The 22,682-nt window shown below is 37.3% G+C and overlaps 2 protein-coding genes across 20 annotated transcripts in view; one reads left to right on the top strand and one right to left on the bottom strand.

Moving 5' to 3' along the window:
• Window positions 1-14,418, top strand: part of KMT2E (lysine methyltransferase 2E (inactive)) — an 88,397-nt gene extending 73,979 nt beyond the window's left edge. For 5 of the 10 annotated variants that reach the window (XM_087440165.1, XM_087440191.1, XM_087440035.1 and 2 more), the window contains 11 exons: window positions 2,435-2,743; window positions 5,481-5,735; window positions 5,899-6,043; window positions 6,569-6,822; window positions 7,474-7,530; window positions 7,675-8,238; window positions 9,298-9,584; window positions 10,440-10,528; window positions 10,638-10,763; window positions 10,939-11,036; window positions 12,160-14,418. In XM_087440165.1, coding sequence (XP_087296291.1) covers window positions 2,435-2,743; window positions 5,481-5,735; window positions 5,899-6,043; window positions 6,569-6,822; window positions 7,474-7,530; window positions 7,675-8,238; window positions 9,298-9,584; window positions 10,440-10,528; window positions 10,638-10,763; window positions 10,939-11,036; window positions 12,160-13,671 — 3,696 coding nt within the window. In that variant the 3' untranslated portion in view covers window positions 13,672-14,418. Of the gene's footprint in view, window positions 1-2,434; window positions 2,750-5,480; window positions 5,736-5,898; window positions 6,044-6,568; window positions 6,823-7,473; window positions 7,531-7,674; window positions 8,239-8,890; window positions 9,159-9,297; window positions 9,585-10,439; window positions 10,529-10,637; window positions 10,764-10,938; window positions 11,037-12,159 lie in introns of those variants that run through there. The other 5 variants (XM_004439306.3, XM_087440209.1, XR_015554612.1 and 2 more) reach the window with 4 other exon arrangements.
• A 2,455-nt stretch (window positions 14,419-16,873) lies between these two features.
• Window positions 16,874-22,682, bottom strand: part of SRPK2 (SRSF protein kinase 2) — a 231,943-nt gene continuing 226,134 nt past the window's right edge. For 9 of the 10 annotated variants that reach the window (XM_087440559.1, XM_087440748.1, XM_087440507.1 and 6 more), the window contains one exon: window positions 16,874-18,500. In XM_087440559.1, the coding sequence (XP_087296685.1) occupies window positions 18,316-18,500 (185 nt within the window). In that variant the 3' untranslated portion in view covers window positions 16,874-18,315. The remainder of the gene's footprint in view (window positions 18,501-22,682) is intronic. The other variant, XM_087440947.1, reaches the window with a different exon arrangement.

The following is a 22,682-nucleotide window of genomic DNA, read 5'->3' as shown; positions in this document are numbered from 1 at the left end:
TTGAGCATCTTTTCATGTGCCTCTTGGCCATCTGTATATCTTCTCTGGAGAAGTGTCTGTTCATTTCCTCTGCCCATTTTTTGATCGCGTTGTTTTTTTGTTGTTCAGTTGTGTGAGTTCTTTGTATATTACGGAGATTAACCCTCTTTCTGATACATGATTTGCAAATATTTTATCCCAGCTGCTGGGTTGTCTGTTCATTTTGATCCTGGTTTCATTTGCCTTGTAGAAGCTCTTTAATCTGATGAAGTCCCACTTGTTTATTTTTTCTTTAGTTTCCCTTGTCCAAGTAGACATGGTATCTGAAAAGATTCCTTTATGACCAATGTCAAATAGTGTGTTGCCTGTATTTTCTTCTGTGAGTTTTACAGTTTCAGGTCTCACCTTCAGGTCTTTGATCCATTTTGAGTTAATTTTTGTGAATGGCAAAAGCAGATGGTCTACTTTTATTATTTTGCATGTGGCTGTCCAGTTTTCCCAGCACCATTTATTGAAGAGACTTTCCTTTCTCCATTCTATGTTCTTAGTTCCTTTGTCCAAGATTAGCTGTCCGTAGATGTGTGGTTTTATTTCTGGGCTTTCAATTCTGTTCCATTGACGTGTGTGCCTGTTTTTGTACCAATACCATGCTGTTTTGATTTCTATTGCTTTGTAGTATGTTTTGAAGTCAGGGATTGTGATGCCTCCAACTTTGTTCTTTTTTCTCAGGATTGCTTTAGCTATTCAGGGTCTTTTGTTGCCCCATATGAATTTTAGTATTCTTTGTTCTATTTCCATCATTGGGATTCTGATTGGGATTGCATTGAATCTGTAGATTGCCTTAGGTAATATAGACATTTTAACTTTGTTTATTCTTCCAATCTATGTGCATGGGATATCTTTCCATTTCTTTGTCATCATCTATTTCTTTCAATAATGTCTTATAGTTTTCATTGTATATAGGTCTTTCACCTCCATGGTTATATTTATTCCTAGATATTTTATTCTTTTTGTTGCGATTGTAAATGGAATTTTTTTGTGTTCTCTGTTAGTTCGTTATTAGCATACAGAAATGCAACTGATTTTTGTAAGTTGATTTTCTACCCTGCAACTTCGCTGTAGTTGCTGATTATTTCTAATAGTTTTCCAATGGACTCTTTAGGGTTTTCTATGTATAAAATCATGTCATCTGCAAACAGTGAGAGTTTCACTTCTTCATTGCCTATTTGGGTTCCTTTTATTCCTTTTTCTTGCCTAATTGCTCTGGCCAGAACCTCCAGTACTATGTGGAATAAGAGTGGTGAGAGTGGGCACCCTTGTCTTGTTCCTGTTCTCAGAGGGATGGCTTTCAGTTTTTCCCCATTGAGTATGATGTTGACTGTGGGTTTGTCATATATGGCCTTGATTACGTTGAGGTACTTTCCTTCTGTACCCATTTTGTTGAGAGTTTTTATCATAAATGGATGTTGAATCTTGTCAAATGCCTTCTCTGCATCTATTGAGATGATCATGTGGTTTTTATTCCTCGTTTTGTTAATGTGGTGTATCACGTTGACTGATTTGTGAATGCTGAACCATCCCTGTGTCCCTGGTATAAATCCCACTTGGTCATGGTATATGATCCTTTTAACATATTGCTGTATTTGGTTTGCCAATATTTTGTTCACTATTTTTGCATCTATGTTCATCAGCGATATTGGCCTGTAGTTTTCCTTCTTTGTGTTGCCCTTGTCTGGCTTTGGTATCAGGGTGGTGTTGGCCTCACAGAGTGTGTTAGGAAGTGTTCCATCTTCCTCTATTTTTTGAAATAGTTTGAGAAGAATAGGTATTAACTCTTCTTTGAATGTTTGGTAAAATACTTTGGAGAAGCCCTCTGGTCCTGGACATTTATTTTTTGGGTGGTTTTTGATTACTGTTTCAATCTCTCATCTATAAAGAATTTTTATTACTGTTTCAATCTGTCATCTATAAAGAATTTTTTTTTTTTTTTTAAAGATTTTATTTATTTATTTTTCCCCCAAAGCCCCAGTAGATAGCTGCCCGTCATAGCTGCACATCCTTCTAGTTGCTGCATGCGGGACGCAGCCCCAGCATGGCTGGAGGAGCGGTGCGTCGGTTCACACCCGGGATCCGAACCCGGGCCGCCGGCAGCCGAGCGCATGCACTTAACCGTTAAGCCACGGGGCCGGCCCTATAAAGAATTTTTAATGTCTGATACTAGCCTTTCAGTAGCATTTTTCAAATCCCATGCGAGTTTAGACTTGAGGTATGAGACTTGACTTGCTTTGTTTTTGAGAGTAAGAAAATTTTTAATTATGTCAATTTAGTATATATCAGAATTCTTAAAGAAATTTGGGGAAGTTAGTTTCTGAAGCAGATTAATGCTATTAGATTCCAACTTCTCACTTATATAAACAAAGCATCAAAAGTTCCATTCTGTTGTATTTTGAATCAGGAACAAGCAAAAGAAGAAACTGCTAGCAAGCCAACCCCTGCCAAAGTGAACAGAACGAAACAGAGAAAAAGTTTTTCTCGGAGTAGGACTCACATTGGACAGCAGCGTCGGAGACACAGAACTGTCAGCATGTGTTCAGATATCCAACCATCCTCTCCTGATATAGAAGTTACTTCACAACAAAATGATACTGAAAATACTGTACTTGCAATAGAACCAGAAACTGAAACTGCACTAGCAGAAATAATTACTGAAACTGAAGTTCCAGCACTTAATAAATGTCCTACAAAGTACCCCAAAACAAAGAAGGTATGATTCTTAATGAATGTAAGAACTGTTTTCTAACAACAGTGTCTTATGATGTTAAATATATTTGTGTTTTTTAAAATTCAATCTATAACATTTCATAAGGAACAGAATGAGAAGTGTAGTTTTTATACTTGCAAAGTTTTTTAACTAAGAACAAGAATTGAAAATTGTAAAATCAGTTAATATAAATGTTTGCATTATTGTTATGAAGGCAATTTACTATTCAGTGTATATCAAGACTTCCTTTCAGTATTACAGTTCATGTACCCTGTGTACTAAATTTACACTTCTCAGAAACAACTGATTTTTGATATGTTATCCTTTCTTCATATTTTTTAAATAAATTCTACGGTATAGGTAGATTATAAGAATTAAATGTGAAGAAATTGTTTGCTATAAAATATACTAAGAATGTGAGAATTTATAAGGAAGGAGATAGTTTTAGATCAAATTATTAATAAAAATCTTTGAAAAACCACTGTCAGATTTAATGAAGCAATTACGGGAAACTGTTCACTGAGATAAACCAACCTGAGCTTTATAGCTCAGAAATAACAGAACATTCTTATGAAGCTTCTGTTTTTCTCTCACTCTGAGTAGAGTACAGCAGATTGGAGCAGAGATACTGAAGTGGTAATCTTTAGGCTCTTTGGAGAGGGGGTTAGATCATAAATGGATCCTTCTCACACATTTCTATAACAAAATACTTTGCAACTTAATTTATCTTGTCTTTGTTCTTAGCAAATTCAGTAGAGTCTGTATGTACTGTGAAACCATGAAAAGTTTATTTAGTAAACATCTCGGATGAACCAGGGAGTATACTTCAATGGCAAGTCAGAGTTAGTTAGAGATGAGATCCAAACACAGTTCTGTCTAAGTCTGTACTCTCCTTACTGCACCACAAGTCTTGAGCAAGCAAGCCAATGCTTGCCTTTAACAATGAGTGGTTATATGGGCCGGCCCTGTGGCTTGGTGGTTAAGTGCGCGCGCTGCGATGCTGGCGGCCCGGGTTCGGATCCCGGGTGCGCATCGAGGCACCACTTCTCTGTCCAGCCTGAGGCCGAGTCCCACATACGGCAACTAGAAGGGTGTGCAGCTGTGACATACAACTATCTACTGGGGCTTTGGGGGCAAAAAATAAATAAAATCTTTAAAAAAAAAAAAACAATGAGTGGTTATCGTTGCCCACTCTGGAAGTACAAAAAAAAAAAACTGCAGCTTTTCTTTGTAATTTGGATTAGTGAAAAGAAAAACGCATGTTTAAAAGAGAAGCTACTTTCTTGATTACAAATGTGAGTCCATGCCCTTTAATTATTAAAATGACTAAACTATCGTGGTGCTGTAGATTTACTTAAACCTCTGGTCTGAGATGTAGGCTTCTATATCCTGATTCTCTAAAAAAATCTATTTTGCCACAAGTTTTGCTTATGGTATTCTCTGTTATTTTAAACAACATACTGTTGACAGTACCAAATTATGATTTCCCCTAATGTAAAGCCCTCATCAATTTAATAATACATAGCACTTATTCTGTGCCAGATACTGTTTGAAGAGCTTTATATATATATATATATTATTTAACTGTTTTAATCCCCACAATAACCCTATCTGTAGAGCTAGTTTCTATTATGACCCTTCTTTTACAGATAAGGATTGAGATGTAGAAGAGTTATATAACTTGCTGCAGTCATGGTGTAATGGCAAAGCCAGGATTCACACCTGGCTGTCTGGCTGCAGACTCCATGTGCTTTAGCACCTCATTCTACTGCTTGTCCTAGAAAGAAAGTTCTACATAAATTGAAAAAAGAGGGAAAGAAAAGATGCCAAAATGTTTGTAGTGATTATCTCTGGAAGACGGGATGTGGGTAGATTATTTTATTTTTTTAATGTGTGTGTTTCTGTATGTGTATGTGTGAGAATGTATGTGCAAATATATACATACTCCTTACTCCTTTTTCTACAAATTACACTCATAATAAAAAAATCATTTGATAACTAGATGGAAAAGATATGAATGTACACACAGCAAAGAAAATGTGCTTGTGCTGACAAATAGAATTCTTATTCTCATGCCCATTACAATGAACTGTACTAAATAAGTAGTTTATTAAGAAAAAAGGTAATCATTATACTTTAGGATCAGGAATATTCATATAGCCAAAATTATGTACATTGTAGATCAGAAATTCAACAGAATTAATAAAAGAATTCTGTGAACTTAACAAAGCATAGAACTTAGAGGAACTTTCAAACCCCTTAAATCAATAGTGATTGTCAGTGCTGACTTTTTTTTTGTTTTTTTTTTTTTAATGTATATTCACAGGTCTCATCTCCTGGAGATTCTGATGGCCAGTCAGGGTGGAGAAGCACTGCCTAAAATCAGATTTTTCTAACAAACTGAATGTTTTATACCTATAATAGAAGCAGTAACAAATCTAAATTTAGTATTTGTGTTTATAAGATGGTACTGAAGTCTCTTAGATTTTAGTATCGTACCAAAGCTACCACATGTTTTGTTCCTACAAAGTATTATTATGTAGAAAATTTTAGGAGTAAGAGTAGATAACCAAGGAAATGTAGAATGACTTATACTGATTTTTTGGACATCATATATCAATGATTTAAATTACTCAATATATCATTTTAGATATATCAATTTCAAACTTGGTACTAGAATATTCTATAGGAGAATCTGTGTAATTACATATATAGTAATCCAGATTTTTCTTTTCTCTAGCACTTGGTCAATGAATGGTTAAGTGAGAAGAATGAGAAGACAGGAAAACCTTCAGACAGCCTTTCAGAAAGGCCTCTGCGCATAACTACAGATCCTGAAGTGTTAGCTACACAGCTCAATTCTTTACCAGGTCTCACTTATAGTCCCCATGTATACTCTACTCCTAAGCACTATATTAGGTTTACTTCACCATTCCTTTCAGAAAAAAGGAGAAGAAAAGAACCTACTGAAAACATTTCTGGCTCATGCAAGAAGGTAAACTTTTTTTTTGGATATAAAAATCTACGATGAGCCAAATGTCAATCTCATTCCCTACTACCAATTCCTGGTAGTAAAATGCTTTTAGAATCTGCTCTACATTTATGGGCTATATAAACAACTACAAACTGATTTCTATTCATTTATTGTTTTATTTCAGCGATGGTTGAAACAAGCTTTAGAAGAAGAAAACTCAGCAATTTTACATAGATTTAATTCACCCTGTCAAGAAAGATCCAGAAGTCCTACAGTCAATGGTGAAAATAAAAGTCCACTACTATTAAATGATAGCTGTTCCCTTCCAGGTAGAATTTCTTTTCGGTATTGTTTTAATGTGAAGAATGTGTCGATATATAGGTTTATAACAGGCATAGTCCGGTTATTTTTGACTTTACAAAAGAAGCAGATTGTTATATATATTTCCTCTTTCCTGTCCTCCAACCTTTTAGATGAAGACAGACATGAAAACCTTAGTAGTACCATGTATTTGGGGGATTATGGTTGAATTTTTGGCCTCGTTTTGGCTTTTTGGCTAGCTGCTTTTCAAACAGATTCAAAAAGACTCTTAGAATCAGTTAAATTAACATCTGTACTTGTAAGATTTCTTAGAGACCCCTAGGTCTTTAGCTTTCTGGCAAGATAATGCTTGCTAATGGTGAAATGAACTAATTTGGGGAGTGGGGAGAGACTGCTTCATGTTAGTAAAACCCTGAAATTTAGTTTTTGGATGAAAGTCATCGTAATTACTGTTGTCGATGTTTCGATCTTTACAATTACATATTGTAGAAAATACCAGCAGTATAATTTTTTATAAATTATTATTTCACCAGCAGATTTAACTACACCACTAAAAAAACGAAGACTTTATCAGTTGCTAGATTCTGCTTACTCAGAAACCTCCACACCGACTCCCTCACCATATGCTACACCAACTCACACAGATATTACTCCTACGGACCCATCATTTGCTACTCCTCCACGGATGAAATCAGATGATGAAGCTTGCAGAAATAGTTATAAGCCCATATATTCACCAGTTACCCCAGTAACTCCCGGCACACCAGGAAATACCATGCACTTTGAGGTGAGAAATTTAAATGAAAAAAATTTCTAACCCATGGGGATGGGGTTTCTTTAATAGCTCCCCCACCACCTTTAACAACTAGTGTACTGAGAGTAGAAAAAACGTTTTTAAGAAACTTTTTTTGTGAGGAAGATTAGCCCTGAGCTAACATCTGAGGACAATCCTCCTCTTTCAGCTGAGGAAGACTGGCCCTGAGCTAACATTCGTGCCTATCTTCCTCCACTTTATATGGGACGCCACCACAGCATGGCTTGACAAGTGGTGTGTCGGTGCGCGCCCAGGATCTGAACCTGCGAACCCCAGGCCGCCACAGCGGAGCTCGCCCACTTAACCACTGCACTACCGGGCCAGCCCCCATTTTTAAGAAACTAAAAGAGAAAATTTGGAACATGCATTTATGTGAATTTAAACTTATTTATTTTCATTAAAATTAGTATAACTTTCATCTCATGATGACTTTAGAGTCAGACTAAATGACTGTGTATCAAACTGACCTTAAAGCAAATATCTTATATGGGGAATGGAAATAGAAAAGAAAATTTAAAACCAAAGTCAGTGTAGTAGTTTCTCGTTCTAAGTTTTCATTTCTATAAAGATCATGGATTTAATTATATATTTTAATTTTCAATTCTAATTATTTCTTTTATATAGAATATTTCTTCCCCAGAAAGTTCTCCAGAAATTAAGAGACGCACTTACAGTCAAGAGGTAAGGAATTATTCAAAAAGGTTATTTAAATTGGTGACTCTTTCCTAGTATCATTATTTTGCTTAAATTATCGGTACATTTAAAATAAGTAGTCTCAACATGTGGTTATTTGTGTAAATTTTTTTTTTTCAATTCTGTAAACAGGGCTATGACAGATCTTCAACCATGTTAACATTGGGGCCTTTTAGAAATTCTAATTTAACTGAACTGAGTCTGCAAGAAATAAAGACTATTGGTTACACCAGCCCTAGAAGTAGGACTGAAGTCAATAGGCAGTGCCCTGGAGAAAAGGAGTCTGTGTCAGACCTTCAACTGGGACTCGATGCAATCGAGCAAACTGCCTTACATAAAACCATGGAAGCACCTACACATGACAGGACTGATTCTAACAGCCAACTGGAATCTGCTCACTCTGGACGGAGCACAATATATTCTTCCTGGGTCAAGAGTCCTGACAGAACAGGAGTTAACTTCTCGGTAAACTCTAACTTGAGGGACCTGACACCCTCACATCAATTAGAGGTTGGAGGAGGTTTCCGAATAAGTGAGTCAAAGTGCCTGATACAGGATGATACTAGAGGCATGTTTATGGAAACACCTGTGTTTTGTACTTCAGAAGACGGGCTTGTATCTGGTTTCGGACGGACTGTTAATGACAGTTTGATCGACGGAAGTTGCACACCACAGAACCCACCACAAAAGAAAAAGGTTACAAATTTAATGATTTATAGTCTTTTTTTTAATAGTGTTTTTTTCATACTACTACTGAGGGTAATTAGTAGTAATAATGAGTATTATGTAAGGCATTCATACTTCAGTTTTTCAAGTTAAATTTTTGATATGTACCTTTTTAAACCTTTGGTAAATGCTTAATTAGGAAATGTTTACTGAGAAGTAAAACATTCTAGTGATATGGAAAATTCTTAGAAGGAGCATGGTTTCAGAGATCGAAACCTCGAGATGATTTATTTCATTTCACCAAAAGAGTAACTTTTAAAAATGATAACCACTTCCCAACCAAATAAACAGAGTTGAATAATATTTGTGTTCTTATCACTCTCATTTTACATAGAACAGGCAAACTTTTAGAGAAGAAATGCCTCTTTCCTCATCCATACTATCTACAGTATTTAAGCCATGGATATGAGTATTTTGAAAAGCATTATACTAATAGATAAGTATTATATAAATAATAAGTTCCCTGATCTGCCACCATTTGGTTGGCATTCATACTGAGACAATAGAATGCCTTATTTCAGAGGAATGGGAGAAACTACAACACTTACTTTATTTGTTAATAGGCTTATTGCTTTGCAAGTCAAAGAATTTTAGTGATGTGTGCTTTTAATTTTTATAACAGAGTCCAGTTGGCAACTTTGTGGGAAGCAATGTAGTATAGTGGAAAGAGCACGGGCTTTCAAGTAAGACCTAGGTTCGAATCCCGGCTCCAACACTCACCAGCTGTGTGACCTTGAGTGAGTGAGTTACTCAATTTCCTCATCTGTAAAATGGGGATGATAATATAACCTATTTCATAGGATTGTTGTGAGGATTAAATGAGATAATGTATGTAAATCATCTAAATACAATGCCTGGCATATAGCAGGCATTTGATAATTGTTTATTATTGTTTGTTCAGAATCAAATTATTTTACATAATTTTCCTAATGTAAATATAGTAATTCTCTTTAGAAAAAAAGAATAGATTGACTCTGACTTAAAAAGCAAGAATGAAAGATTTGCTTTTCCTTATCTTTCTTGCTTAAGGTGTCACTATTAGAATACCGTAAAAGACAACGTGAAGCTAGGAAAAGTGGCTCTAAGGCAGAACACTTCCCGTTGGTTAGTGTATCACCTCACGCAAGTAGAAACTTGAGCAACAACGGTGATGGGTGTGCCAACAGGACTGAAAATGGGGAGCAGGTAGAAAGCTCGGCTAGCCTTCCTTTACCAACGCCAGCTACAGTTTATAATCCTACTTCGGAAGAAACCAGCAATAACTGTCCTGTTAAGGAAGGTTCTGCCAGTGAGAAGAATGAACCAGAAGTTCAATGGTAAGCCTCTTTAAAAAACCTAATTGGTAACTTTAGAACTATACGTAGTATACCTTATAATTAAAGTAGTCTTCATTATTTTCTTTATCATCCAGTGAGGAGCCTAACTTTTTACATAGCTGATTTTGAATGGAGCTATATTTGTAAAGATGTGAAGTGTGCTATTGTGAAAAGAACAAGTTTTCATTAATGAACTATCTTCCTGTTTGTTGTTGTTCTCCCAAGGCTAAGGAGATAGAGCTTTGTGGTCAGAACTTTGAAAGATCCTCTTTGCTGATAGGGTTTTAAACCAGCTATATATTTGCTTGTATTGTTAAAGGTCCCTTTTGCTTACTCTGTGATAATTTTCATACAAATATTTATCTCCAAAGAATCTTTATCAGTCAGCATCCTGCAATTTCTTTACAACCCTTACCTTGAAAGAACAACCAAGTTTAGTGTTTCTTCAGTAGGAATAGAAGAAGCTGGGTATAGGATGGGTCTTGACAAAGGGCAGGAGGCTACGTCCACTTTGCTCCTTGGTCCCCTTACTCCTGAGAGCTTTCTGCTAGCCTTACAGTCTGGACACAAGGTAATTTGTAAGGGGTATATTTGGTACTTTTGGTAACCTGAAGCGACATTCTGAATGTTAATACACTACCCTTCAACTCCCTCCTTTTCACCAAGAAATTGCTTAAGACAAAGGAATGGAGTCCTTCAAATAAGTGAGGATAAAAATGTCCGTTTTGACAGCTGTTAGCAAAACAAAAAAAAGCAAAAGCCTTGGTCTGAGCGGACATGTTGACCATCAAGGGACCAAGAATAATCTAGGTGGCAGCACCTTCTTTGAATTGATGATATGATTTTATTTTAAAGGACTGCCTCAACTTCAGTGGAGCAAGTGAGGGAAAGGAGTTACCAGAGAGCTTTACTTCTCAGTGATCACCGCAAAGATAAAGATAGCGGTAAGCGAGCTTGTTCCTTTGCCAAAAAGTGGAGTCAGCTAATCATTCTGTGCCCTCGTTCTTTGCAGCTCTAATGCTCTCTTTGGGTCTGCTTCTGCTTCATCTCTAGGGGGAGAATCACCATGTGTCCCATGTTCACCGCGTCATGTTCCGTCTTCACCTTCATCTCATTCAAATCACATTCCCCAGTTGCAACCCAAGGGCCCAGTCCCTTCTTTCAGTGAACTTACCGAAGGTCAGTAAGCAGATGACCTATCACGGTTATTGTTTTAAATACCTTTTTAAATAAGAAAAGAAGAGAACCTTTATAAAAAGTTGGTTTGAATAGTACCTTGCTTTGTAGTGTTAGTAAAAAGGCAATATTTATCACGTAATTTTATATTTACTAAAAGTTTCATCTGCTTTTACAGATCCTGATCCTGAAAATCCAGAACCCATGACTACAAATGAATGTCCATCCCCAGATACTTCTCAAAATACTTGTAAAAGCCCTTCAAAAATGAGCAAGGTAATAACATTACCCTTTGAACATGGCCGTTCAGAAAAGTGGATGGTAATATGCACACAAGAGATTTTTCTGCTGTGCCAAGTATCAATTTGGGATTTCTGGACAATTCTCCTGTAAAATAAACTTTGACCAAACATTCTAATGTGCCAAACACACTTTGATAGCTTACATTTTCTCCAAGAGTTCCACCCCTATTCTGGCAGTATCTAGGATATTCATAGTCTTTTTCACGAAATATTTGATCACCCAATTAATTCTCTAAAAACAAAAGGTCAGGTGACATTCATTTAAAAGAAGTGTTATCTCCATCCTGGGTCATGAAGGTGTGATAATCTCGTGTAGCAATATCTTTGAAAACTAAAGATGAGGAACCTGAGATTGAATTGTATATATTTAAGTAGTCTTGTACTTAGATTATTTCTATTTGAACAATGCAAAAGGTATTACAAATCAAAACGGCTTGGGGGAGCCAGTTTATTTACCCAAATCAATTTATGATTAGGTTGGGTGTAGAAATTTCAATTATGGAATTGAAACTTGCTAAGTGTTTAAGGTATTAGAGTTCTTTTAGGCTAAGGCTCAAAAACAGGTTTCATTGCTTAGCAGGGGTGGGGGGAGGCAGATTAAACTTGAAGACCATTATTTCCTTGATTTGTCTTCAATAAAAATTAATTCAGGGAATTCAGTTTAAGCTTATTACAAGAACTTAATGACTATTGAAAAAACTGGCTTTTCAATATCCCTGGCCTCTCTAATTGCCTTGTCAAACCTATCTTATTCCTAAGCCCTTTTTAAAGATTTTATTTATTCATTTTTTTCCCCCCAAAGCCCCAGTAGACAGTTGTATGTCATAGGTTCACATCCTTCTAGTTGCTGTACGTGGGACTCGGCCTCGCGTTGGACGGAGAAGTGGTGCCTTGGGGCATGCCCGGGATCCGAACCCGGGCCGCCAGCATCAGAGTGCACGCACTTAACCGCTAAGCCACGGAGCCGGCCCCCTAAGCCCTTTTTAAAATTAATATTTAAATAACATTAAATACCAATAATAACTAACCTCAATATACGTAAATGTTTCTTAAGTTTATAAAAATACATAAAGTAGATATGATTTTTCTTTTCATAGCCTGGTTCACCAGGACCTGTAATTCCTGTTCAACCACATGGGAAAATACTCACAAAACCAGATTCCCACTGGGAGGCAACAGTTACTGTGTCAGAAGCTGAGAATGGTGTTCACCTGAAAACAGAACTCCAACAAAAACAGCTATTAAATAACACCCAAGCACTTTCAAAGAATCACCCTCCTCAGCCACTCGTTCGCAGTTCATCTGAGCAACTTTCACAAAAGCTGCCTTCCGTACCAATGAAGTTGCACTGTCCTCCATCACCTCATATAGAAAACCCTCCAAAGTCATCGACGCCTCACACGCCCGTACAGCATGGGTACCTTTCACCAAAGCCTCCTTCACAGCCGTTAGGATCTCCCTACAGGCCTCATCATTCACCGTCACCTCAAGTTGGAACCCCTCAGCGAGAGCCTCAGAGAAATTTTTATTCAGCAGCACAGAACCTTCAAGCCAATACTCAGCAGGCAACTTCTGGAGCATTATTTACACAGACACCCTCAGGACAATCTTCAGCAACATACAGTCAATTTAACCAACAAAGTCTGAACAGCACGGCACCACCCCCGCCACCCCCTCCGCCTCCTTCTTCATCATCTTATTATCAAAACCAGCAGCCCTCCACAAACTTTCAGAATTATAATCAGCTTAAAGGTAGTCTTTCCCAACAAACTGTGTTTACATCAGGACCAAATCAAGCACTTCCTGGCACCACAAGCCAGCAAACAGTTCCAGGACACCATGTTACTCCAGGGCATTTTTTGCCTTCTCAGAACCCCACTATTCACCATCAAACTGCTGCTGCTGTAGTCCCACCCCCTCCTCCACCACCACCTGCTCCAGGACCACACCTTGTCCAACAGCCCAGTTCCCATCAGCAACACTCTGTAGCACACGTAGTAGGGCCTGTTCATGCTGTCACCCCTGGGTCGCATATTCATTCTCAAACTGCTGGACACCATTTGCCACCACCCCCTCCACCTCCTGGCCCTGCCCCTCACCACCATCCACCGCCCCATCCTTCCACAGGACTCCAAGGTCTACAAGCACAACACCAGCATGTTGTAAATCCAGCACCCCCACCACCACCTCCTCCTCCTCCTTCCAGTGTTTTGGCTTCTGGGCATCATACCACATCAGCTCAAGCCTTACACCACCCACCTCATCAAGGACCTCCACTTTTTCCTTCAAGTGCTCATCCAGCTGTACCACCATATCCCTCACAAGCTACACATCACACCACTTTGGGACCGGGACCCCAACACCAGCCTTCTGGAACAGGGCCACATTGTCCATTACCAGTCGCAGGTCCTCATCTCCAGCCCCAAGGACCAAACAATATTCCAACACCTACTGCTTCAGGGTTCTGTCCTCATCCTGGCTCTGTGGCCCTGCCACACGGGGTCCAAGGACCTCAGCAGGCATCTCCAGTGCCTGGACAGATTCCAATTCACAGAGCACAGGTGCCACCAACATTTCAGAACAATTACCATGGTTCAGGGTGGCATTAAAATGGACTCCAAAAACATTTTTTAAAATGTTCTGTAAGATAAACTGTATATTTCATATGTACCTGTTAAGGTACTTTTTAAAGCTTGTACATGAAACTTTGTATAAAAAAAAAAAAACCAGTGCTCTTTCATTGTATTTTTCGCATTTTTGCTTTTTAAAATTCCTTAAAAAAATGTGCTGTTAAGCCAGTATTAGGTATCTTTATTTTGTAAGTGAACATTCCAGCTGTTCTTCTGGCAGTAGATTTGATGCTACATGACCTTTACATTTTATTGTTGCAGTTAAATTCATTTAGTGAATGTTTCTATATTATTTTCTACATATGCATTAAGTACACAGCGAAGTAATGGCACTATGAGGATTCTCATTTTTTTTTCTGTCAGCAGTTCTGTGAGTGCATCTTAGGTATAAAAAAATGCAATACAGATTTTTATAGTTTGGTGTGGACATGGCTCATTTTGTTTTATCGGTTATTTGCAAGAAAAATGTAATTTAATGTATAGATGATTTTTAATGTCTCCTGACAAACTGTAAATACTGCAGTTCTTTTGCGTATATAATTGCTTACAGCTTTTCTCATTTGATATTATAGCATTGTACATATGACAAGTCACTGCAAAACTGTGTGATCTTTGTGAAAGTAGTACAGTATATGGCCTTTAATTTCTTTTTTATTTTAAATATACTGTCACATTGAAGCACTGGTTGGGCATTTTAATTCATGTTAATAAATCACAATTATGTCAGTTTTACCAAATTGTTCTGTACAAACTTCTGAGATTGGTGTCTAAGTAAGTGTTTTTACAAAAGTTATATTTTTCAGATATAGTTTGTAAGGAACCTTCCATCTTCTTTAGCGACTACTACCTCAGTTGGACCGTAGCAAGCATCAGGAGGCAATAAGTTGTTGTTCCTGTAATGTTGCTACTTGTCATTTTCGCAGGAGCAAGAGCCATAGGAAACTACTGTGCCATGTAATGCTATGTGTATCTACTTATATCTGACAGCATACCAATGAACCCACACCATTAAAGCATTACAAATGATAGTTACAGATTGTAATTTACAGCTGTTTGAAAATATGGAGTAGTCTGCCTAAAAACATACGACTATCTAATTTTTACATTTTAGAACATGACTGAACTGTCTTATTGATTAATCAAAATTATTTGAAAACCTTAACATTTACTATCTAGCTATAGTATTAGAAAAAGTAGGAAATTTTTAAAATTTGTTTTGGTATACAAAACTAAAAGGCATCATTCTTAGATCTCTCAAATGAAATGAAGATGGCCTCTTAAGTAAACAGTTTATTACTGAATTACAAAATACTAGTTAGTTATTATTTTGAAAAAATAAATTTTCTTATTCTTTAAGGTCTTCTACCTCTCAGGAGGATTAATTAGTATAACCAATAGTAATGACAATATTTGTCAACACATTTTTCACCATCCGATTACTTCACCTAATTTGGCACAGTATACAGATTCTGTGCATTGGAGAAAGAAGTAAACAGACTAACAATGAATGATTTGGCAGTAATCTAAGTCATGTTTTACACTTCTTTTAATTTCCTTTTGAAAATTAGGTAATTGTGGTTAATGAGGGTACAGTAACACAACTATATTTAGGGCTCAATCCTAACTAGCTTCAAGTTTTAAAAGAACTTAGATCAACTTTGCCATCCTTGACTTTAATCAAACAAAATTCCACTTAGGGTATTCACTAAGCAAAGACTTGTCCAAGAAGAAATGGCTTTATCCATCCAATCATCCATCCTCTGACAGTTTCAAACACAGAAGAAAGTTAACTAGATAGTGAAATATCAATATTCACTCTTTAAAAGGACTGTCCTTCTAAGGATTTTTAATTCCTCATAGTTTTAAATTTGCCTACTTCACAAATAATGTATATACAGAAGCTTTTCTGTAAACTTCCAAATCTTATATAATTCTTTGACTCCTTGATGAAGGACACATACAGTCTCAAATACTGTCCTCTACCAAAATGTCATTAAAGTTACAAAAAATTAATGGGAGAAAAAAGTGGAATTTAAGAAATAATTTGAACTGTAGATACAAACTGAAGTTCTCTACCTGAGTAGAAACAGCAGTTTACTGTTAACTAGTTATGTATGATCCAGGTACAGGAAGAAGCAAGTTAGTAAATCAGTTTTCACCTAAAAAGTTTGTTTTTGAAACTCCTAAATCTACTTTTTCACTGCCTTTGCACAGTTGTAATTTCTAGACAGCCAGCTTCTGAATCTGCTATATAATCACATATGTAATCCACTGTTGGTCATTTTCCATAAAGACTTGACATGCAATAGAGAAAAGAAAAGACAGGACATTCAACTAAAACCACTGAGCTGCCTATAGTGTTTTGCATAACCAGTGGTTCTCATTGAGTTTATATGCATTCTTTATCATCAAGCCACCAAGAATCTGCTAAAAACCATACTGTACCTAATATAAATATATAACCCTTCTAGAAAAACTTTTTACATTGTAAACTAGTTAGGCTATTTTATCATAAGGGACAGATCCTTACAAAATTCATAATTATCTAGTTTATTTTCTAACATGAGCCAAAACTGCATTAGACAAATTTCATTCAAGTGTGATATAACCCTGATTAAAATTCTTATAGACTTAGGGAAGATATAAATGTACTGTGTGGTTCTTGTAAGAATGCTTCCTATGGAAATCATGGATAGCATCACTGGTCTACAGCCACCATCTGTCACGGAACCTACATGGTAACCTACAGCCTCATTACAAAAACAGCACCCACATTTCATAAATGACTGGTATGCTCCACCTCACAGCAATATGTGATATAATGCTAACTCCTAAGAGGATTATGTGTCTTGTTCCCCCACAGTGAATACTGTTAAAAAACGAAATCTGCAATGCTCAAACAAAATATAATTAGTATGTTTTTGATGAAACACGAATGAAAAAGGATCACTGAAATTTTAGGTAACAGATCCACGCCACAGCATCTTTTCTAAATCCATATTCTACGCTTACAAAACAATGAAGGATTTCCTTGTAATAAGCCTTAATGCATGTTATACAGCTACATTTCCTGCAACAGGAATGTTGATATTTCCTTTACTTTTGGTTACACTATACTAAAAGGATAGCAAACGTTTGTTGATTCTATCGCTTCAAATATAGGCCAATGACCGAGGCAATGTCTGGAAAAAAAAACCAAAACACTTTAATTTTTAAGACAACTGCAAGCACCTCAAACAATGGATTATTATTACAACACTTGTTATCTTTTCACAATCTAGTTATTGCAAAGGCATATGGATAAATGTTAATGGACAAAGTCAAGAAAAACGAGGCACCTTAATGAATGTAAAATTTAAAAAAAAAACTGACATTCAATCCACTGACTTCTAAAAGAGGCATTTATACCTCTATATATTACATTCTAAAATTGTATTGCCTACTATCGTTTGTGTCCTGAATTCTACAATTTTAAGGAAATGCATAAACAAAATTGTGTGCAACCTGCAAAGGGAAAATCATTTTCTCAAATTCAATGCATGGAAAGACAACGAAAAAGCTAGTAGAATTTGTTGTAGCCACGTATAAAACTGCCTATGGACTGAGCGCGATCACCGTTACCACTGAGATGTTGGTATTCTGCCCGCTGCACTGCAAACTGTATATACCACACTTTGGCTTTAGACAAACACAAGCAAGCTTTTCCAAAAATATATATATATTTTTTCATTCCACACACTGAACATGTTTCTCTTGTCCAATTTAATCTGCGTAGAGTTGAACTTACAGTGCTTGAAGGAGGCCATCACATTTTTCAAGGGAAATTGCTCTTTTTCCTTAAAAGTACTTTTAAAAATATGCAAAAATACGAATGGGAATGCTAAACTACCACACGTATTTTAGAATGAGAAGCATGTCTTTTCTTTCTCTAAAGTGCCATATAGGGAATGACATAATCCAGAGCCACTTTGTTTAAAATCCAATGTAAAAGGACTGTTATGGAATGAAAAGTTTGCACAACTCCTTGGAGCAGTAAAGTCCACTACATGCAACTTAGGCTACAAAGCACTCAAGACTTGGTAGCTTTTCTGAAATTTGAGTCCCCATCCCATATTTAATGGAAATTAACATTTACAGGGTGCATTTACATACACTATAATACAGGAATGATGTCCCTTTGCCAGAAGATAAAATTGTACATTTCCTTGCTACTTGGTTCCAACTTGACAATTTCTTAAGATTGTTAATTATATAGTACTCAGCTAAAATATTTCTTCATAAATAGTTACAAAACCTGCCAAAACACAAGGGGGGAAGTATTTTTTGTTCAAAAAAATTGACATTTGAATGTCACACAACACAAGAAACAATGCTTAGAGACATGTTATTGTTTCCAGAAGAAAGTGGGTCAGTAAACTACTAAGCTGAAGACAGAAGACTACCCTTCCCCAGGATCACAGTGCACAAAAAGCAAAATGTCAAACAACAGTACCTCAAAGCAAAATAAAGGTCTGAGGATGAAGCCAGCTCACTTGTAATCCTGTTAAAGAATGAGAGTCACCGTTTAGGTCCAATGTACTGGAAAACATTTGCTAGCTCAGATTGCTATATTTGTAGAATCTGCTAAGAATTCAACCAAGGGTGCCGAAGGCATTCGCCAGCTGAGGCTCGTTTTTCTGGAACCATTTCTAACATCGGGATCAGGAAATCTGTAAACTGTGCAGCATCTTCATGGGGCCAACCATACTTTTCCACAAGCACATCAAAGAGACTCCAGGGCTTCAGCTTGGTGATATGCCGCAGCTCTCCTACAGGGAAGAACAGGCAGTGTCAAGAAAGCCCCAAAGTTGCATTTCCCATTGCTGGCCCCGCCAGGTTCTTTTCAATAAAGCTGATGACTACCTACCTGCTCAACAATACGCAGACAACAAACAACAACAAAGAATGCCGGGCTTTCCCCCAAGCAATAATCACTCAGTGTATACACGACTGTGTCACATTTCAAGGAAGCTTGGCAAAGGTAAATAGGGGGTAATCGAAAAGGGAAGAGTTCACGCGCATCAGTTCTAGGCTTCTTTAAATAAGTCCAGTGGGCTGAGTACGCCCAGATGGTTTTCATTTGCAAAGACTGAGTGAGGGAGGCACTCGCACTCCAACCTGGGATCTTCTGCAGTCTACCAACTTGCTTAGAAAAAGTTTTAAGATACACACTATTTAAACTCCTTGGACCATTCTTTCTGCATGTTACCATGCAAAGACAAGGCAGTCTTTTCCTCTAGAACAGTGCATTTCAAGAGAACTTTCTGTGATGGCAGAGATGTACTTTATCCGTACTGTCCAGTATGGTAGCTGCTAGGTATATGTGGCTACTGAGCACTTCAAGTGTGGTTAGTGTGACTAAGGAACTGAAGTTTTCATTTTATTTTGTTTAAATTTAAATAGCCACAAGTAGCTAGTGGCTACTATACTGGACGGCACAGCTCTGAAGTCCTATCTGAATCCAATACCACTCTTTTCCACACATTTGTTGTAAAATCTAAGATACCAGGACATCAATTTATAAACCTTGAAGTTATACTTTTCAAAATGTACTAGCTACAGTATAAAAAGCGTGAGTGACTGATGTAACAGAATGACTAAGAAGCTAGTAAATGCTTTGTGAACTGTAATAGCCTTTTTCATAATAGGAAAAAAAGTTATTTTTAAGTCAAACTGCCAAAAGGTCAGGATAACTTTAATTATGAATAACTCATTTTCTCTGCCTGTTAGAAATTTTCACAGGACACCCCACCCCTGCCCACACAGAGGCTTCCTGGGGTGCCCCTCAGTGTCTGCCCCAGCAGCTCCCACAGACAAGGGCAGCACTGCCCCGCGCCCCGTCCCCACACCCTCCCAGGCCCAGAGCGAGCCACAGTCCTGCAACTGGCACAGAGCTGAGGCCTCCAGACACCTGACTGGCACACCTAATGCAAGAGCCAATTTCTCTCCTCTTTCACCTGCTATAATTTAACCAACAAAGTGAAGTTTTTCATGATATGCATTAATAGAGATTCAGTTCTATTCTTACAAAGATCTTCCCAGGAGGCCTGGTCTGTTTCACCCATTTATTCAACTCAATTTAGAAACACCCTTGCTCTTTCTTTAATCATAAAGAAAATAAGGGAACATTACAGAAAACTACAAAAACCAAAGGAGAAATGACATTACAGAAAACTACAAAAACAAATGGAGAAATGACCCGTAACCCCACCCCAGAATGACTTTTTGTTTTGGCCTGTACTCTTTCACTGGCCTCCAGACTGCAGCTCAGGTCTATTTAATGAGGGAAGTGGACCTGCCATCTTAGAGGAGAAAGTGTAACCTCCTGTGGAAGGAACGGTTTCATGAGAACAAAGTCTGGGCAATCACTGAATGTTCATCCCCTTTAACCTGGAAATTTCAGTTCTTAGGATCCAGCCTAAGGAAATAAGCCCTGGCACCCACCCCCTACCACCAAAATATGTTCACTGCAAAATTATATATACTGCAAAATTACAAATGCTCAGTAACAGAATGGTAGTTTAAAAAACAAACAACCATGGTACATCCACTTGATGAATATTATTTAATATTACTTAATAACAAGGGGGAAAATTATATGGTACAGTTGTTGGTAATGAAAGAAAAGAAGTCAAGACTATGTTCTACAGATGATCACAAGAGTGATTTTCAAAGTGCCCATAAAGATGGAAAGCAGATGCCCCCAAGCACCAGTTTTGTTATAAGGTCATTTCTCTCTCTCTGCATTTTCTAGAATGTAGCTCTATTGATTTTATATAGTGACTCTAGATTTCACCAGAGCAAGGTTAAAGCAAACTAAGAAAGCACCCAAGTAACAGACTAAAACACGCGGGAGAGAGCTTTGGGAGGGGAGAGAGCTTTCCTGACATTCCCGTTCTGACGTGGAATAAATGCTCTCCAGGTCTGTGAATGAATGCCACTGCTGGGAAGCTGTCTGCTTGGAACACAAAGGAATCCATTTCTGAGGGGGCCAGTTTTTAAACTAACTAAAATCTATCAATAGGCATCAAATTAACTAGAATCTTCCAAAAGAAAAAGAGAAAAGCTTTATCATGATAGATGCCTTAAAATCTACATAACAACAGTGATGAAAACAATACAGTGCTGGAAGGCTGTGAAAAACTATTTATTCATACTAACTAGCAGCGCTATAAACCGATAAAAACCTTTCTCAAGAACAGCCTAAAATATCTAACAAACTTTGACCAGGTAATCCCACACAAAAACTGTATGTGCAAAGATGCTCTCTATATTAGGAAAATATGCAATATGCAAAATAATCCTAAGCACCAATAGGTACCGAATACATTATAACAGAATACTGAATTGCCTCTAAAAAGAACAAATATGTGGATTATCTAGACAGGTAGAAAAACTTTATAATGCCAAGAAAAACAGGAAATAAACTCGCCCAGGCCCTATGATTATAGGTAGAAGCTCTTATATTTGATTCAGTGATAAGAAGTGCTGTCTTATAAAGATTACTTCAAAACAAAGCCCAAGCTCCCACCCTGCGCATCTACCGCCAGCAGAGATTCCCAGAGCAGGCTCCTCCGCGGCGTGAGGGCCTCGAGTCCACTCTCCAGCGCCAGCCCTGCGTATATCACACAGGAAATACAGCCACCTCCACTTATGAAAAAATAGAAATAAAATAGTAAGATAAAACATTTTAAAAACAATTTTTTTTACTATTTGTTCCTATTATAAAAATAGCTCCCTAACAAGTTAAAGAATTTTTACCTTGACTATTTTTTCTCTTAAAATATACCAAGATATGTTTTGCTGAAACAAATTTTGCACATAACTGGACCCTTACTTGTGACCATCTTTACTTTTTAAACCATTTCCACCCTTTCCTTCTTAAAGAATTCTGAGTATCACAAACTTTCCTCAGCATCAGCTCTCACAACGTGCATGCAAACAAGGGCCCAGCAGGGCCAGATGGACAGCCCTGCATCAGCACCGCCCTCAGCAGCCCGGGGGCTTCCTCATCCTCTCTGCAGATAGAACCACCTCGACAGAACCAGGGACAAGTGACAGGAAACAGGCCCTGGGGGAGGTTCCTCCTCCGGGATTACAACTGTATTTGCCAGTCCCAGATTACTAGAGGGTTTTCTAAGGGAAAAGTTAAGTACTTCCATTATACTTCTCTTGAATATTATTTTAAGTGATTTGTGAAGGAAAATATATTATTTTGTCCATGAAATTATATTATTGCAGAATTAAACATACAAGCATATGAGGTTTTACCCACACATGGGGGACTATGAAGGCAAATCCTGGTACTGTATTCCAGGGAATACTTGTCACTAGAAGAAGAACCCTGACAAGTAAATAGATTAGGATAAATTTCAATAGCATACACATAGAAAGGAAACCTATCCATAAACACTGGTGCAAAGCAAGACACAAAACACAAGAAATTTGAACAAATTCCTACAAAGCATATGTAGGTAAATATTTGAGTTCACAATCTGCATAAACCCTACCTCCCACACATAAAAAAAATTAACTAAAAATGGATCAGAGACCTAAGTGTAAGAGCTAAAACTATAAATTCTTAGAAGAAAACCGAATAAATCTTCATGACTTGGAGGGAGGCACTGGTTTCTTAGATGTGACATCAAAAGCACAAGTAACAAAAATAGTAGAAAACCAGAGTTCATCAAAATTAAAACCTTTTGTACTTCAACTATCACACGTGCATTCAAGAGAAATGAAAACCTACGTCCACACAAAAACTTGTGCATTAATGTTCATAGCAGCATTATTTATAACAGCCAAAAAGTGGAAACCACCCAAATGGCCATCAACTGATGGATAGAGAAACCAAATGTGGTATATCCACGAAGAAAAGGAAGGGAGCACTGACTCATGCTACCACATGGATGGACCTGGAAAACATAACAGTAAATAAAAGCAGCCGTCAC

Source organism: Ceratotherium simum, chromosome 1 (genome assembly GCF_057802395.1).
Source record: "Ceratotherium simum simum isolate JZ-2026a chromosome 1, ASM5780239v1, whole genome shotgun sequence".
Taxonomy (NCBI): domain Eukaryota; kingdom Metazoa; phylum Chordata; class Mammalia; order Perissodactyla; family Rhinocerotidae; genus Ceratotherium; species Ceratotherium simum.
Note: the sequence above shows the minus strand (reverse complement) of the source record. Positions and strands in the feature narration are given on the sequence as shown.